Source organism: Clupea harengus, chromosome 14, assembly GCF_900700415.2.
Source record: "Clupea harengus chromosome 14, Ch_v2.0.2, whole genome shotgun sequence".
Lineage (NCBI taxonomy): Eukaryota > Metazoa > Chordata > Actinopteri > Clupeiformes > Clupeidae > Clupea > Clupea harengus.
The window spans coordinates 8340110-8359472 of NC_045165.1; the positions used below are offsets into that span (position 1 = coordinate 8340110).

The following is a 19363-nucleotide window of genomic DNA, read 5'->3' on the forward strand; positions in this document are numbered from 1 at the left end:
AAAAAAATGTGTGATTTCGTTTTGAGCACAGAAAGGGAGGGTTAACTCCCGCCTCACTACTAATGAGATCCAAGTTCTTCATCTTGAGCACTGTGTTTCCATTCACTACTTTCACCATTAACACAGCGGTTGTTTCCGTGGCACAAATAGGACTCGTCGGGCAAGCACTTTGTCCACTTCCAAAACTCTTGTTTTTAAACATCTCTAACTGCGACTCTATAAAAGGACCTCGTTTTGTTAATACCGGGTAAACACATGTGTAACTCCACCATCTAGTGGACAGTTTTGTAGAACCGTGATGAGGTCGAGGTGGACCAGGCTATTTTCTTAGTTTCAGGTATTTTATAACATGCAGCCATGCTTAGCCTAAAAATTAAGCATTAAAACATGTTCACAGTTAAATACTATATATACAGTTATATAGTGGTTATAGTTTCATGTTGTGCAGCAAAAGGATGACTATTTTGACCTTTAAAACTCAATTGGAACTAATGTTTTAATTTGGCACAAATGTGTTTTGTTCAACGTGAGACATTAGTGAGCTCAGTGGTCAAATTGATTGTTGTCAGAGCAAACATTTCAGTATGAGTTGACGACTGTTGCTTTCACGCAATTTCCACCCAAGGTGGGTGATTTGTGAAAATCCATTAGAAAAGAATTCAAGCGTCACTTGCCCCTCACAATTTAGCCAGCCTAATTTAAATGAGATTCAAATGACGTTTGCCTAACTACCGCTGACACTACCGGTGTTGAAGGTGCAGCCCACACGCTTGTCTATGTCCATACAGCTGCAGCCAGTTCGGGCGAGAAGTGCCAACGGTAATTACAGTTTCGGGTACCCGCTTGTCTCATATATTCCTAACGAGCTTTCGGTGACGTCAAAGTAATGCACAAATGACTTTTGGAAGCGAATTTCTGAGCACCATGGAGCCTCGCGCACAGTAGATGCGCACTGAAACAATGGCTCGCGGGTGAATAAATTACGTTTGGCAAGGCTATTCTAGTTTATTGGACGAGCAGGTGATTTGCGCACTAAGTCCGGACAACCTTTTACTGAGTGTGTTTTAAAGTCAGACGGGATTCGATAACCTCCAACTTCAGCGTTTTAAGCCTTGGTGTTTGACATTAAGATCACGTGGAGGGCATACAGATAACTTACCAAAACGGATCGGCAATAGGTTCCGTGAAGAAATATAAATGCACAGAATAGAACTGCTGCGCCTGTCTGCTGACAAAACGACTTCTTGCGCTGGTGCTCCCATGTTACGCACAGACACAAGGAGCCTTTGAGGGGTACTGGAGAAGACTTGTGTGGCATATCAAATAGCACCGAAGAAAGCGGATCATTGAAGCAATACAGATAAACAGAAAATCATTTGCAGACGGGTCATGGCACTTTTAGTTTAAAACCGCCAAAGCAACAGTCAATGCTCTAGTAAAACAAATGTGAAGCCAGCCCCTACCGCAAGCGGGTGCTCACTGGAAAAAGAGCTGGCGAGCCTGCATCATCATCGATTCGTTTCTGGAATTAACGCGGTGTTAATGTAAGGAGGCAGAGTGAAGACAGAGGGGAGAAGCTGGGTACATTCAAGTATAAAACATGTCGTTCAGAACACTAGTTTTAGTCGTTTGGTCTGCGGCATTTCTCGTTGAACTGCATTGCGCTTCGCAAAGGACCACCACCGGCTTCACTTTTCCTACCTCTGGATACATCAATAGTAGCGGGGATGCGAGTGATAAAAACAGCTCCAGAAACAAAAGGAGGACCCTGGCCGTGGATTTTGCCGTCCCCTCTCTCCTGCGATACTACATGGCCATGTTCATTCAGCGACCACTAAATGGAGATTGTGTAACTTTTAATGGGTGCTACACGGTGCGCGCATTCCTAAAAATGCAGTGTATACCTTTGCAAAAAACCATATCAAGCTTATTGGACACAAAGTTGGCTGCAATCGACAGTGTTGACAAGGAGAAAGGGAACGGCTCCAGCACTGGACAGCTCCCGTATCGACAAAAGCGTCCGGTGCCTAAAGTTGTGAATTTGGGGTTGACAAAAGCCAGCAGGAAATCAAATCAAGTAGTTGTGGAGATTGGAGAGGATGTGGTCAAAACTGGATGTGGTGGACTGGTTGTCTATGAAGATTATCCTGCTTATTTCATGGAAATGGACCTTACTCGTATTTTGGACTGGTGGCTAGGAGCTGAAGGGGGGCGTCTGAGAGTCCGACTCATACCCGAGCGAAAAGCGCAGGTTCCGGGAAAAGAGGACAAATACTCCGCTGCAATAAGGGCAGCAGATCCCCGTCTTTTCTTTCAGATCGCCTCAAGTGGTAAGTCACAGGATTTGTTATAATTTACTTTATATACCAATGCAGATATTGTTAGAGAAAATAATAGTTCATGTCTCCTTAAGTTATACAACGTTAAAACGCTGTTATTCTTAATGACTACTCTGTACCTGATATGTGGAATTACTGTGAACAAGCCATCATCAAGCCACAACACAAGACTAATTAGTTTTGAATGGATATGATAGTGGCTCAAGTGCCAGTCTTACTTATTGCCCCCTCAGCAGATCAGTTGCTGAAGTGAATTGCTGATTCAATAAACAGCACAGCAACAGTTGACCTGTTTGTTTGTGTGTGTGTGTGTGTGTGTGTGTGTGTGTGTGTGTGTTTCTGAAGTAACCCTGCCTTTATGTACTGTATGTTACAAATGTCAAGGACGTATATGTGTGATATCATTTGTTGCTTGGTTGGAAGGCTGTATAGTAGAGCTGTTCAGTAGATATAAAGAGAGAGAATGAGAGAGAATGGATGAGAAAGATAGGTTTTTCAGTATTTATTTGATCATGTTTAGTTTCCCCTACTTTCTAAGAGTCGTCTTTGAACTTCTTAATTAATTCTTCATTCTAGCAGATACTTCAGTGGAGCCTAGTTTATTATTATTATTATAGTGGGGCTACGTGTTTAGATAACACACACATTAACCTATTATCACAGTTCACCCAGTGCACAGGCCTCCTGGGTGCAGCCCTGCTTCTTCTGTGGAGTCAGATCAGCATAATTACTTCATGCCTTTGATGATTGGCTTTGACCTGAAATGAGAGAGAAAAAAGAGATGGCAGGGGAATGCAAGCCACCTGTAAAACATGCCAGTCTCTTGCATTCTCTTCAGAGAAACAGGACCCACACGGGCCCATTGATTTTGATTCACTGGTTGTTTTCCAGCTGGTCGCCTTCTCTTTCTCTTTACCTTTCTACAATGCCTCTTGAAGGGATCTCCATTGAGCAAGTTAATAATGTGTGGTAACAATTGCTGTTGTTGCCTTTGGGAAATGACCTGTTCTGAATGGCCACTTTGCCACACCTATGGTTAAAACTGTGTTATGTGTTACATACATATATTATATATATATATATATATATACTGTGTATGTATGTACGTGCGTATGTATGTATGTTTGTATGTATGTATGTATGTATGTATGTATGTATGTATGTATGTATGTATGTATGTATGTATGTATGTATGTATGTATGTGTGAAGTCACAAGCAAAATAATCTTGTTGTTCAAGGATTATTCAGATGATTGAGATTTGATTATTGGGTTCACATAATTCCCTTGCATGGGGTAAGTGTCTTTTTTGTATAAGCCTCCTGCAGCCATTGCCCTGATGGATTTGACACTTCCCTTATTGCAGCTGTATCCACTTCATCTCTGTGGCACTACTGGCACCGTGTGTAAACATCAATGAAATGAGTGATTCTGCTCCTCACTAACATAAAGATGCCCACCTCTGCACTCCCTTGATTTTTTTTCTTCTCTCGCAGAGAGCCCAGCAACTAATTGAAGTCTCTTCCTCTGAATGTATGTGTCAATTTCAATGTTTTTGTCTGTTGACAATTAAAATGTTGGGCACAAATTATTGCTAGAACAAGGGATGTTGCCATGCACCTGATTAAAATGGGGGGAGGGGGGGGGGGGCATATTCTATTATTTAATTGACGACCTGTCTTGTAAGGCTTTGAACTGACACAAATTCATTAGAGGACATATTGCAGTTCCTCTAAGAGGCACATTCCAAGCAAATGGAAGGTGTGACCTTGTTTATCATCGCCATGGTCATGGCAGTGGGGTTCAACTTCACCACCAAATGCAGCATTCTCTCTTACCTGAATGGGCTTCTTAACAGCACAGCTTTTTATATTCATTCCCTCTGGACATAGCAGTGTTAAGAGAGTTGGAGTTTGGCTGCAACTCTGACAAAAGATATTTAAGTTTTTTTTCCTATCTCCTCCATGGTGTGCAGGAGGGATCGATAATGGTACTTGCCAAGAACAGTGTGTTTCTCTCTCGCCCATCTCCGAGATGTCTTGTCAATAGTATTGTACATGCAGTGCACATGATTCCAGTGAGGCCTGACCTTTTCTCCCTGTTTAGGGCTTTCTCTGTAGTGTCATCCAATTGTTCGGTCTGCAAGTTCTTGGTTTGTTGCCTCTGACAAGGATGACTTGACTCTGGGGCAACGAGAGCAGAGTACAGCTTAGAACATGTGTCGCCGGATTTGTTTTGAAAACATAAGCCTATTATCTGTCTGTATGCAAAGCTTAGGGAGGAATTCGGTCCATTCTCAAACCAAATGAAAAAAAGCGCCTCTTTGTCACTCTCAGATTTTTCTCCGTGTCAGCATCTATTGAACTTCCAGTTGGGTAATTATGCAGATTATTGAGAAACAAATAGAGCATCGGCGGAAATGTGTTGAATCAGCAAAAGTGTGTTCTGTGTCAGTTGACCCCTGTGCGGGAAGAAAGTGTAAGTTAAGAATTCATAAATGTTTTGTAGAGAGGCCAACTGCAACAACAAAAACATCTTATTTTTTACTGTCGTTTTGCAAGCAATGATTCATGATTGTGTTTTTAACCGTGAGTTCAAAGATAGTGCATGCATTGTTCCCTAAGAAACCGTCAATCTGGATATGCTGTGATCATCTGAAATTGAATTTATCAGACTTGATTTACTTTGAACCTATAGATTATGTCATTTCAAGTAAAGATACTAAAATGTCCTACCTCAGACAAACCAATTTTTTCAAGATTTAAATGACTGAACTAGGCATCATGATGTGGAATCATTAGATCATGTCAAGTCATGCAGTATCCAGTGAAGGGTTTGCCGGTAGTCAGTCCCCTTTTGACATTTAAAGCTTGTATCAGTCAACCACTAATGTGAAAATCAATAGAGAGTCAAATTGGGTTTGGCTGAATAATTAATGTATTTTCATATGAAATGGGCTTACAACCAATAAAACTCCATCATGAATTTCAAGGGTGGATTAGTAATTTGGATACATTCAATTAATCCCTTTTGATAACTTTGTCTGTGAATGTCTAACTAGACTGTATATGCACAGCACTACCACACATGTAACACACGCTGTGGTTACCTGCAAAATCCTTGTTCTCCTGTGGAGCAGTCCAAACAATTCATCCTCTGCTTGAAGCCTAATTAATGAGACGAAAAACTACTTATGGCATTTAAGCCACTGGAAAAACTCTCTTGCTTGACTGACATTCAATGAGCCACTGCCAAATAAATTCATTGTTGAGCAATTACATCTGGCCCACACATTTCCCGTTTTCCCCAAAGCGGTGTGGTGATCAGGTTTGGTTCCGAGAGCAAGTCTTTCAAGGGACTCTAATTTTCTGTGTGACCAATGACGCACAGATAACAGTCAATGCATCCTAATGAGCTGGCCTTTGAACTTGCCTCCATCTATCTACAGCAACATGCTAATGGGTTATATCGCTGTCAAGTGCAATAAAAAATGCTTCCAACTCAGGACAAAATGGTGGGCAAAATGGGTCATGCTGTGTTTGCTGCCTTTGCGAAGAATCGTGAAAGGCTGTATGATATATTATTATTATTATATTTGATATATAAACTTTAGATGCCCTGTGCTTGTCGTAAAAGGACACTTGCTACATGCCGCATATTCAGTCAAGTATTGATGGGACTAATCACTGCAGCATTTACTGTTAAATGCTCAGAGATGAGACTGTAGATAATGGGATAAACATTTTACAATCAATGTCAGCACATTTTTTTTGTTTAGCCTGCATATTTTGCTAATTTCCTTAAAGATATGCACATTAAATCACTGTAGATGTAATTTATGGGAACGGGTTACTGTCTGATGTGAGAAGAATTCAAGGTCACTGTCTCTGATAGTTGCTCCCATTCCCTCATGTTTCCAGTTATTTATGCTGCATGCGTTTTACCCTTAACTCATGAGCTTTTGATTAATTGCTCTGTGTATTATTAAGCCAGAACAGAGCACCGCAGCTTAAAGCCAGACATGAAAAGCTATGTCTTATGTGAAATATGCACCAACTCATGTGATGAGCTCGCTGCTCCATTTACATTAAGGACTTTAGACAAGATAGATTCAACTTTATTGTCATTGAGCAGAGTACAGGTACAAAGCCAATGCAATGCAGTTAACCATAAGAGATGCTGTATCTTACAGTATGTACAGTGTTATTGACTATTAATGGTACAGTATGTATAATCACCTGTAACTATGAATCGTTGTGTTTTCATTAGCTAAGAATGAGCCATTCGTATCTAAATAGGGAGCGGGTTCTCGTCCACGAATGGACAAACCAAAAACACTGGCACTAGAGAGGGCCTTTCGCTGCCACCGTAGCTTCTCATACATGCTTGGAAAGGGAGAAGTATTCAGTTGGTTGTAATCTGCAGCCTCACCACTAGATGCCACTAAACCCTACATACTGTACCTTTAAATATGTGTAATATATTGATATGTTATATGATATATTGTTAGACGATGTTATACATAGGGGTGAAATGGACAGAGTTGGAAAGGGGAGTGGATATATAAGGGTTGCATGTACAGCATAGACTGCTGAAGAATCCAACATAGACCAAAAAATGTGCATTTGGTTGTATGGCCAATATAAATCATTTTAATCTGAACAACGTGAAGGGTTCAGCCTGTGCAAGAATGAGCAGTGCAAATATAAAGAAATATACAGAGATCGTGCAGTAATGAGTGCAACAATGCTTAGCGCTGTGGTGTAGAGTTCAGCCGAGTCACAGCCTCAGGGAAGAAGCTCTTCTCTTCGGATTGGAGGAGAGTAAATCCTTGCCTTGCTTGAATCTATGCATCCTTGAAAACCGTTGGGCAGTTTTCCCCAACCGCTGGAGTGCTTTACAGTCTGAGGTAGAGCAATTGATGCATACCACACTGAGATACAGTTGGTGAATAATCTCTCGATGGATCAGGCCTACCTTAGGGACTTTCAACAGCACCAGAACCTCTCACTATCACATGCAAGTACTCATTCCCAGCAGCCTTATCAATATAACAGGATACAACAACAACACCCAACTGGCTGGAGACAGCCACAACACGTGCCACATGTTGTAAGGCACTCCTTCACAGTTCAACATGCACTGTCTGTAGCCCACAACACAACAACCTGACTGCCCAACCATAAATACAACATCAGGACACAACATCAACAAAGCTGCTTTTGTGAGCATTTACTGGAGTTCTCAGGCAGGCACTTTCCTTCATCAGTGTTTCGCTGAACTGGGCCCACGACACCTTCAGAAGGCTCAACAGTGGTGTCTGGCGTCCCAGACCCACCCCCTTCCATACTCATGATGGGCAAGAATACCTGCCACTACCAGAGGCAACAACAGATACACCTTGACAAGATTTCATGCATCTCAGTTTTAGTGTTCAAGTTAATTCACAACCCCAAGTAGTCTGTAAGCACCTCAGCCACAACCACTGGCTCACTTTTTCAGCAGCCACAGACAACCAAACTCTCCTCAAAAACCAAAATCCAACACAAGTGATGTGGTATATTTAGCTCCGAAGCCTCTGACACCTATCTCCACTAGTCTTGTGTGTGCTTGCTAACCTCTTTGCCTCGCTTCTGCTACCAGTTCCACATACTTTAGCGGCTCATCCTTTCAATTGCTTCCTCAAACGCATCTTCAAAGGGAATTGTTAACTCAATAAAGTAAACGATGCACTCACACTCAGAATTCAACACCATGTCTGATCTCATAGCAGTCGCAACAATACACTGGAACTTGAGATTGACTATGGACATCAGCCAGCAATTTCCAATCTCGCACTTTCCTCCATTTGCCAGTCCTCCCTCTCACGCAAAATAAATCCGACTCTCCCTGTCATAAACCAGCACAGAGTTAACCTCAACTCTTTTGTTCTCAAACAAAGACATAAATGATCTTAAACTGATTATGTCTCCACGTAGAGTGACCCTGGATCAGACAAAATTTGTTTTAATGAGCCAACACCCAAAATGTTACCAATGATGGAAAACACCAGGCTGGAAGGTTTATACTTGTGTGAACCTTATGAGACAGTAGAAAGCATTAGAGCGGTAAATATTGTGGAAAAATGAAATTAATCTGACACCATTACATTATTATGTGACTTAAAATATTACCAAGTAGTATATAACCCGATTGTTAGATGTAATGGCGTGGCACACAAGGAGTTATATGAATGGTTCATGAATGAACAGTTCAACAATACAAGGCAAGCTTAAATGTTACAAATATCAATCAAACTGACTGTGAACGCAAATGAATGAGTACAACTATAAATAACAGCAAGTGAATAAACGGGTTGGATGCCAATTAGACCAAATACTCTTGAATGGTCAAATAAACCTGAATGCATGAGATAGAAAAGAACAAAAACCTGAGATGAATAACCAAACCTGAGTCGAATGAATGAGAGAAATGGTGAAGGAGAGACAAGCAGACAGAATGATAAAATAAGAGAGCAGGGGAAGAGATGATCCCCACGGTCAAAGACAGGAGAAGAGAAGGAGTGGCAGGAAAAACGAAGAGGAAGCCCCCAAACACTTTAATAAAGTTCAAATTAAAATGAAAGGTTTTGTACCTTAAGACCCATTGTTATGCATTTAACACAAACCAATCCCTTGTGGCCACATTCTGTCCCTGATGCTCTAAGAGAACATTCTTCTCCCATCAGCCCTGGTCTTCTGGGAATGTCCAATCAGAGGTTAGAGTGGGACTAGTGGGATATTGCAGCGATTGGCAGGTGTTTCAGATTGCCATGACATCATGAACAGACAGTGGCAGTCTTAAAGTACAAACAGGCACAGAAAAATCAACAGTTCAAAATAACCGAACTCACTAACTACATACATCTCATATCATTCAAGGCTCAAAAACATCTGCTCTGCTGTTCTTGTAGAATAACTGTCGGAACGTTAGGAGAATGTTGGGTGACGTCGAAGAACTGATACAATTGGCTCACACAATTCTTGTCAGTGCTTAGAAGAATACATTGACCATGACACAGAGCCTGAGCAATTTAACTTATTTAACTAATTTATTTATTAATTTGAGTTCATTCGTAGAAGTGTTAAGGGGTTTTTGTTTTCAGTAGAAAGACAACTCCTACTGCCCGTTCCTAGGTTGTAATCCAATAGTCAATAAGCCCGAAACATCTACCTCTGTCTACCGCTGTCACTATCCTTGGGAAATGGTTGAACAACCCTACAATATGTATGTTAGTGTCTGTATTTATGAGTGAGTGTGTGTGTGTTTGTGAAGGCAGTCAAGTGCATATAAGAGGATGCAATTCTGCTTGTGTGCCTCTTTGCATCCTTAATACTCTCTATCTCTTTCGCACATCCCTGTCCCTGCTTTATATACACAGTGCATTATTATTTTTCAACACAGCAAAGGAGACCTCCTCACGAGACATCTTGGAACTAGAACTAAGATCTCAGTGGAGGTACCCAACTCTCACCTGTGAGGTGTTCCCAATCTCTCTTTATGATTCCTGGTATATCACTCCAACCTGTTAGTTAGATTGAACCTGTTAGTTAATCATATTTCTTTAATTGAAAATGGTCCAGGCCAGATCATGAGAAAAAGATTAAAGGGTCACCCTTTAGGACTGGGTAGGCTTAACAAGACGGTGATGCTGCATAGACAGTACGCTCAGCTATACAGCTGAGAAGGTCAGCCCCAGTGCCAAACTGTGCTTGAAGAATAAGGTTCACTGCATCCAAATGTAACTGGTAAAATGTGATGATAAGTTAGTCATTAGGGTGCCTACCAGCTGCTGTCCTCTTTTCGAACAGTAACTCAACAACATTGAACTGTGTCTATTCATCTAGTAGAATAGCCACTGGGTTTCCTGAAAGCTCTTAAAATGTTTAAAAATCCTTCAAAAACCCAAAGGAATAGGCCTAGAATGACAATTGTAGAATCACTCATATTTTGACCAATCAGGCTAATGCAACTCAACAGTTTGGACAAATCACATGCAAACATGGAAACAGTAATATGTTAATTAGTGTTTTAGTGTTTAGCTGCCATTCGAGTCATGAGGTTTTGGAACGAGACCTGTCTGGACACTGGGCATCAGGAGAGTCCACAGAAGCTGACACGCCTGATCTGACTGCAGTACAGATGCTATTGTGCAACAGTGCTTATCAACCGCAGAAGATCAGAATGTTGGTTTGTTTTTCAGTGTCAGTGCTATTTGCTTACATTTACTTTTAATCCCTTCTGTGACGGGAGTATTTACACATAAATATGTTTGTAATTTTACCATCTAGTCAGAATTATCTGATGGTAGGGGAGAGGGAATATTGGTCCCACTGTCAGCTTATCCAGAGTGAGAGGAGTGCGAGCAGAAAGCAAGATTAGGAATTAGTGCAAAGCTAAGGTGAAGTCGAGAGACAATAAACTCGCTCCCCTCTGCTCTTAAACTCCTGATGAATTTTAATGAAAGGCAGTAGCTGAATGGGCAGATAGATGTATGTTCCCATTGAAATTTTAGCTGCATGTGTCAGAGAATTAATTAAAAAGAAGAAACATTTTTGTCCTAAGGTGGATGAAAAATGAAAACATGTTGCCGTCTATTTCTTTCCAAGTTTGTGAATGTGATCACCTAAAGATCAAGGCAAATGGCACTGAATTTATGATTGAAATTTGAGATTTTGTCATGCACCCATGCTCTGTTATGGTAATAGGAGAGTCAGGCATTGGCATTTTTAAGACAAATATCGACATATTGATAGTCAAGCACATCATCCACACCCACATCCACACCACACAACCACATACACATCCACACAACCACATCCACACCACACAACCACACCCACACAACCACATCAGCACCCACACAACCACATCCACACCCACACAACCACATCCACACCCACACAACCACATCCACACCACACAACCATATCAGCATTGAATAAGGGTTTGTGGATGAGGGCTTGAGGCTGTTTGCTGCTGGGCAAAGCTTAAGAAACAAAATCTGCTGCTGAATTGCAATAATCCTACACAGAGATGCTAACCTGCCTGTTCTCCACATCCCAGCTATGCATGAGCAATTAAAACCACCCACATTGTCATGGATGCACTTAACACAGTGAAAGCAGCTGTAGAAGCCATTTTAAATTGATTATAATGTGAACAACAATGCACAAACACATTATAACACATGATAATGTGAATACAAATTATAATAATAATAATAATAATAATAATAATAACAATACATTTGATTTAAAAGCACCTTTCAAGGCACCCAAGGTGCCCTCACATCAACAAAATCCAAATACAGTTACAGAAAAAAAAAGTGAATTACAATAAAATAAAATAAAAGTCTCAGTTAGAAGGAAAACTAAATCCAAATTACTAGAGGAAATTAAATAATTCAAAATAAAACACAATTAGATAGAGGTCTCATGTTAAAAAGAGCATAGTTAAAGTCTACATCCCATTCCACTTTGAAGGCTGAATCTTCAAGCACAGGTGCAGTGTGTAGGAGGATGAGATGTGATGTGATTAGCTCCTCCATGGCTGGGTGGTGGTGATGAGGTCAGGAAGCAACCAGTCCAGGAGAGCTGAGGGGCGCCCACAGAAGCAGGCGTTGACACTGATTGTGGAGAGCAGGCTTCGGAGGTCATTATTTATACCTCAGGGTGGGGATAATATTTCCCGTTGTTCATCAATAACAAAGGTGCGTCCAGAGCCGCAGTGAATATAACATCAACGCCTCTAGTGGCCGTAGTGGGTATAACATCAACGCCTCTAGTGGGGTATGCATGTAGCTCGGCACAGGTGGGACAGTATTCACAACTGAGACTGGCCGCCGTAGAGGAGCACTTCAAAAGTTCACAGCCGCACACAGACTCAGTGACACAAATGTTAGGTAGCCGAACTAACGATAGGCTTATTATATTATGAAGACTGAAAATAAACCAGAAACCAGATGCCAGATGGAGCAGCGTTAAACTCACCAGCATTCCCATTACTAGGCAACAAAAAGCATATGACTGGTCAGGATAAATGCAGGCAAGTATGCCTTACTTGCATTCTCACATGCACACAGCACATGCATGCAGATGTACTGAACCTTAACTACATCCTCTGCACAAAGTCAGTCAGGCTTAAATACACCTTTGCCCACCCACCGCCCAATACCAGAAACACACACTGACACACACAGTCACTCTCTAACGCACACGCACACGCACACGCACACACACACACACACACACACACACACACACACACACACACACACACACACACACACACACACACACACACACACACACACACACACACACACACACACACAGCTCATTTTAATGCCTGCACCAGGGCTGAGCATCCTGGAGTCGGGTTGTTGGCTCTGGCGGTCCGTTGGGGAATTGGGAACAAGTGAGGACTGGCATTTCAACGCGAGGCGGACAGTGTGCACACTTAACAGGATGCAATCTGCAGAGCAGAGCACAGCACAGGGCTCGCTTTTAGCGCTAATCCCCACAGCCCCTCATTTTGTGGAGATGGCCTCGGCTCATCAGAAGAAGCCAGTGGCACACCGTTGTACCCTGCTGCCTCTGCCTGCCCCATTGTCTGGTCTCAGTGTGCATGAGAGGCAATGAGGAGAAAACTGATGGGGAAGCAGAGCTGAGAGGACATTGTGAAGGTAGGGGGGGTGGTGGTGGTTGGGGGTGGGAAGGGAAACAGAGGCAGGAGGTGAGTGCAGATGAGAGGACATTGACTGAGTGGCAGAATGAGGGGAGTGCAGAGGTAGGGTGAGGCAGGGGTTGGGGGCAGGCATCGGCGAGGCCCCGCTAGGCTTATCTGCTCAAGGCGAGCCATGAAGAGAACAGACTCCAGTGTGCTCAGTGGCGTGGAGAGCTTTCCGTGGAGAGCCCGAGCCACGAGTTGAGTGGGAGCGGAGGCAGGTCGTCAGGGCTGAATACAGAGTGGTGCTCCTGCCTGACCACGCACAGATGCACTCACAGACAGCTGGCTTATCTACTTGGCTTGAGAGTGAAAGAAAAAGTCGGGGGAAAAGTTTCAGTCACAAAGCCTTCACCAACTTGTATTTCCTAAGTCTCTGTCTCTTCCTCTCTGTCTCTCTCTCTCGGCCTCTGTCTCTTCCTCTCTCTCTCTCTCAGTCTCTGTTTTGGAAAATGGAAGCTGAGGTTAAAATTCAATGCGTTAAGGCAACCATGGCACACTTGAGAGCACAGATTATTCCAGCTGAAATATGGTGGCGAATAATTGAAGACTGTTGAAATGGGGAGTGCTGTTTGCATGTTGTGTTGGAAAGGAAAACATCAATCATCCAAGGTACACGACGACTTAGTGCCATTCACTTGTTTGTCTGCTCTTATTTCTGTGGTGCTGATGTGAAATGGATTTGTCTGTGACAAATTGCTGTTTGCCCGTTTGTGTTTTTCTGCACCCCATTGTTGCCCAAGCATTAAGGGGACAGACCAACCGCATTTTCGAGGAATGTGCGGCAATGTCTTAAATTCAATCATAGCCTAGATGACTGAAAGTTCATGGTGGGCAAACACAGGTTTCAGACAACTCTTCTTTTTGGCAGTGTTGGAAACAGTTCCCTGTTGCTGGAGAGAGGTAAGATTCATGTTTATGGGTTGAGTGTTGCTTTAACACTATGCTGCATTTACATTAAGTGCAGACTTTGTCAGTACTGCATGAGTTGCAGTCGTGAGTTGCTCAGTCAGTCATTTTGCCATCAGCACTACGCCCCTAAAGTATTACATAGCTCTGTGTTTCTCCCTGCCAGCTGGATGGCACCATGGCGACCTTGCTTGACAGACAAAGGTGCATATATCTGGCCGCTGTAACTAACTCATTCTTCTTTTTCAGGGATTTCATGACCTTGCTTGTCATTTTGCAAGTGTAAAAGTTCGAGAGACAGATGGAGTGAGAGAGAAAAAGAGATAGATGGATAGATAAAGTGAAGGAAGGAGAGAGAGAAAATGAGAGAGAGAGGCACTATGAGCCAATCTGGCTGTCTGACAAAAGGTTGAAAGGATTTTTTTTCACGGGGTTGACAACACTCTTGTCAATACCTCTGCGGCATTTTGCTTATCATTAATAAAAAAGTTGCTGATCCAACTGGTGACTGGACAGTTAAACCCTCTTCTCTCTAGAGTGCCAATGGCTGGCATCAGCCATGACTGCAGTGGGCAGGTCAAAGCTGGACCCCCTCATCTTCCCTGGCAGGTCACATATGTGGATCTCTTTTCAGCACAGCATGAAAACAAAAACACCTGAGCATAGGGATGCATCAGTAAGGTACCACAGTTTTGGACTGAGTGCATTGGGAATTCTATTGCCGATAACATGCACTTTGCAATAAGCACTTTATGTAGTACAATTGGTGTACAACTGAGCGTGTGCAACAGAATTTGTGGGTACGCATTAAAGATGATTTATCTGGTGCAGACATCCAACGAATCTTACATGGGGAAAGTAATCAAAATCTCTGGAGCATCAAGTTGGTTCACAAATGTGTGAAGAACAGGAGTGGACATATCTGCTTTGATACCCTGCATGCTGTTGGTTCTGAAGACGGTCTAATTTCGTATTAATTTTCAGTCAGTCTCATTCTTGTGGATGGATCTCTTTTGAAGTGTGTGTATGACACATTAAGCAAATGGTGAATTTTGAATGTTTTTATGTGGAAGCTGGTGGGAGAGGGTGGTGGGGACACAGAATGGTCATTCTACATAACAGATGGTGCGGTGGGACTGGGTTAGTCTGGGTCAGTGAGCTGCAGTCGTGCAGTTTCTCTTCCACCGCAGATCCCTCGTGGCTTCGGATCTCATTTCTACTGGGCAGCCAAACTCAAGAGTTGTGTAGCGATTGGCAGATCCGTTCTCCCTGAAGACATGGCCGGCGCCATCTGCTGGTCATTGATATGAGATTCATCCAGGGTGCCCACTCATGCCTTGATAGGATGTGGAGTTCCAAATAGAGGAGCTTTTGATGAGGACGGATGGCTTGGAGGCCTCTGGGTCTGGAAGGCCCCGGAGCAGTGAAGCATAAGGCTGGCGGCCCATTCATCTCCTCCCCATTACTGCTTTAGTATTGAGCAGGGCTCAATCAGGCCTCCGATGAATGAGAGCAGCCCACTGTAGAAGCTATAAAAAAAACAAACAAATGAATGTGAGAGGCCAAATGAATGGCCACAGCCAGGCAGGAGGCTACCTTGTGCTCTTACTCTGATTAAATAGTGGACCATTGAGGAGGAAGAAGCCATTAGAGATTGATCGCATTGACTTTATAGCCCTCGCTGCAGAAAAAGACGCAAGCATCAAATGGTGGCCATTTTTCCTATTCCCTGTGATTTCCTGCAGTGGGCGGCCCCTGCTGTGTACAGAGGGGTTCTGGAGGCATGACTCACATCTGAAAATTCTTAAATCTTCAGTGTGTCCACAGCTACTTTTTGGCAGCAAATTTGCAAATCAACTTTAAAGAGAAGCAGTTTAGATGACGCAAGGTTAAGACTGACCCCGGGGTTGCGATGAATGACTGTAACCTTTGAGGACCGTCCTTAAAGTGGTGATGGAGATTGCGATTATGGGGCTTCAGATCACAAGCGGTTTAGAGTTCAAAATGTCATAAAATGTCTTTAGGCTTGAGAGGGTGGAATGAAGAGTGGGAAGAGAGGATAAAGTTTGTAGAGGAGGATCGAGGTAAAATTATACGTTTTAGAGTTAGCAAAGTCTGAAAGGAGCTGATGTGTAATTATTATGCACTTCTGCCTGTGACATTCAGAGTTTAGTGAAACAGTTAAGAGGTAATTATAGCTCAATGACATATCAGTGTGCCGAAACAGGGAAACGTAAACGTAAACAATGTTGTAGAACTTTAAGCACCACACAGGTCTGCATTTTTTGTGTGTGTGTGTGTGTGTGTGTTAGTGTGTGTGTGTGTGTGTGTGTGTGTGTGTGTGTGTGTGTGTGTGTGTGTGTGTGTGTGTGTGTGTGTGTGTGTGTGTCTGGACTGGAGAGTCAGTAAAGTGGATAGTGGATTGCTCTTCTACGGCACATGGACATCACACCCCATTATGATAAACCAATCAGGGCACTCCTTTGATGCCAGACAGAAAAGTCTAAAGTTGAGATCCTTTGCAATCCCTCAATTCATCTGTGTGTGTGTTTTTTTTTTAGGCTGTTTCACGGTGGTTTCATTGTTGTTAATCTGCATGAATGCTAAGGGAAAGGCAGAAGTTAATAGATTTTGAGGTCCTGTGCTGTGAAATGTCTTTTTTTCTGCTTCTCTAAACCTAAACAGACCTTTTTATGTGTTATTTTTCTATTACTTTTTTGTTTGGTTGTGTTGGGTTGACTTTGTCCTAGCACCAGTGTAGCATCTGTTGTTTGCTTGCGAGGCATGGACATCATTTCAAAGTGAACTTGAGGACGTGGCTGAGGCCATGCGTATACCCTGAGTGCAGCTATGAGTGATCTGTGGAGATGTGTGCATTGATCCGTGGCCAGGCTGTCTTGAGAAGGACCCATTTGAATAAACGGCGTGGGTTTGATCTGTGGACACCCATCAAAGTGATCAGTGTCTCAGGGCACAGGAGTAAGGGCAGGCTATAAGTTGGCCATCTGGAAAATAACTAGAGAATGATTCGCAGGGAAAATAAGATACAGAGACCAAGAGACAAGGAGATGGAGGAAGAGATGCAGGGGTGGAGCGGCAGATGAAGAGAGGGAGAGAGAAAGAAAGAAAGAAGTTGTGTGAGTGTTTCTAGTTGTGTGTTTGTGAAAGAGTGACAGTTATTGAAACCCAATCCAATACCGTCATGCCAATAAAGTTCCATTTGAGTTGTTCAGGGTGTAGAAAGCCAGAATAACTGGAGGCAGATAGAGACACACCAGAGTGAAACAGAAGTGTGTTGTTTTGGGTTGGACTAACCACAATATGAGAATATCTGGGCTGAAAAAAACAAATCTGTCACAATATATATGGTTGGGCCACCATAAGAGCAGTTTTGACAATGTTGGATTTGATCTGTCAGAGGTAAGTTAGCTGAACCCACTGTCACAAAGCATTTATTAGTATGTAATAAACATGGTGCAACAGTTTTGGACAGGGTGACAGTTCTGTCAGATTGCTTTTCATCAATTTTAATCAGTTGTCTGAAACTGTTGTCTAACGTGAAATTTTCTGTCACATCGCTGTGATGGTATGTTCAGATAATGCAACTATTTTGCCATGCAATCCAATCAGAGTGTTATTTAGCATCAAAACCATTTTAAATCGTGTGAAAGTGTGGCACTTCACTGTTTGCTTGGATGAAATACAGAGTAGTTCCAGAGTAGGAGGCCACGCTTGTTAAACTCACAAAATCAAAATAAATGATGCCGTAGGTATTTACAGTTGTGACCATCCATTAGATTAATAGAAAAACAACTTCTGCATGGGAAAAAATATCCTCTCATGAATTCCTCCTCCTGAAATACTGTAACATTTTGGGTCGCAAACATCAAAGGCATTGCTAGCCATTGACACATAGAGCGCTTCCCAAGAGCTTTTCAAACATCAATTTGAGTAACATTTCAACACACATGTGTGCTCGTTCTCTCTTTCACATTAATGACTTGTGCTACGAGACGAGACTCTCTGCTCAAGGGTCATAAACGTGCCGTGGTGGGTTATTAAGCTTGTCCACTAACTCCTGTCATTTTTCACTCTCTCTAATCTACAAACTGTGTTCCTCCCCCGAGCAGTAATTTGCCTGTACTCCTGATCGGTGCAGTTTATCATGGAATGTGTTTTCTGTCCGTTGTACGTAATTACCATTGTGACTGGAAGTTTTTATTGACACGTCTATGGATGGAGGATATAATATGGCACCCAATCAATGAACAAACAGAAAATGTGACGTAGTTAAACCTGCAGGCCGGAACTGGATCACTGCCATAGTAGTCTGAAATGGATGGCCTTATAGAGAGGTGATCATCTTCATGGCTGTAGGTAATATAAACTTTGTGTACACGGAATATCTAAATGTGCTTTTGGAGTACAAGCCTTTTAAGATGTCGCTGTGGCTTTAAACCGACACTTTCAAAATCTTGTGGCTTAAATAAAGCAAAGATAATCTAAAATCGTGTTCTATGCATCTGAATGACTCGGTGCAGTTGCATGTAATTGTGCTTTCACACAGTGTAAATACCAAAGCCTGGCAGAGGCGTCGGTGTCTCTGCCAAGAGTCACTACTGTCCAACAAACTGTGACCAATCTGGTCCAGTCCCAATGTTCCTGATTACAAAAGAGCTCCTCATTTTCCACCGCAGAGAGAAAATTGACACAATCATTTTCAAATACAGTGGTCTGAATCCCATCCAATGCTTTTCAGAGCATTCTCTCCCTGGCATTTGCTTTCATAAGATCATGCTGAGCACCCAAAAAATTAGAGGTTTTAAGTTGATTTAACTTAAGATTGTTGTGCTAAAACAGGATAATGGTAACACATAATACATTTAGGCTGACTATAACTTAAACTTCAACTGCCTCTTTGCTTGATATAATGCAGTACAACATTCTACAAAGATTTCTCTCCATAATTATAGCACATTCTATGCTGCCCTTACCTCAGGGCAAAACACTAGCAGTACAGAACTGTGGAAGCGTGACCTTTCAGAGGAAGGGCTGAGCAGAAAACAAATACAAACAACAACATTTGACAACATAAATGCAGACTACAATAAAATAACTAAATGGAAACCATACTTTGCAGAACAATAAGTGTTAGGTAATTGTCTTTTATAACATGGTAATATCTTATAATATCATAATTACATAGGATAGAATCTAATCTGTTAATATTTATAATTTAAAATATATAATATAATTTCAGTGGGACATAATTCAGTTTTTATTTCAGTTTATTACTTCAAGCTGTATACTAACCACTTGTCTTATTAATGCATACATTCAGAATCAGTG

General features: G+C 42.2%; 1 protein-coding gene across 1 annotated transcript in view; it reads left to right on the forward strand.

Annotated features, from left to right (window-relative positions):
• The first annotated feature begins 728 nt into the window (after window positions 1–728).
• The window catches only part of alk (ALK receptor tyrosine kinase), a 256323-nt gene continuing 237688 nt past the window's right edge, over window positions 729–19363 (forward strand). Inside the window, exon 1 of the mRNA XM_031579809.2 lies at window positions 729–2330. Coding sequence (XP_031435669.2) covers window positions 1601–2330 — 730 coding nt within the window. The 5' untranslated portion in view covers window positions 729–1600. The remainder of the gene's footprint in view (window positions 2331–19363) is intronic.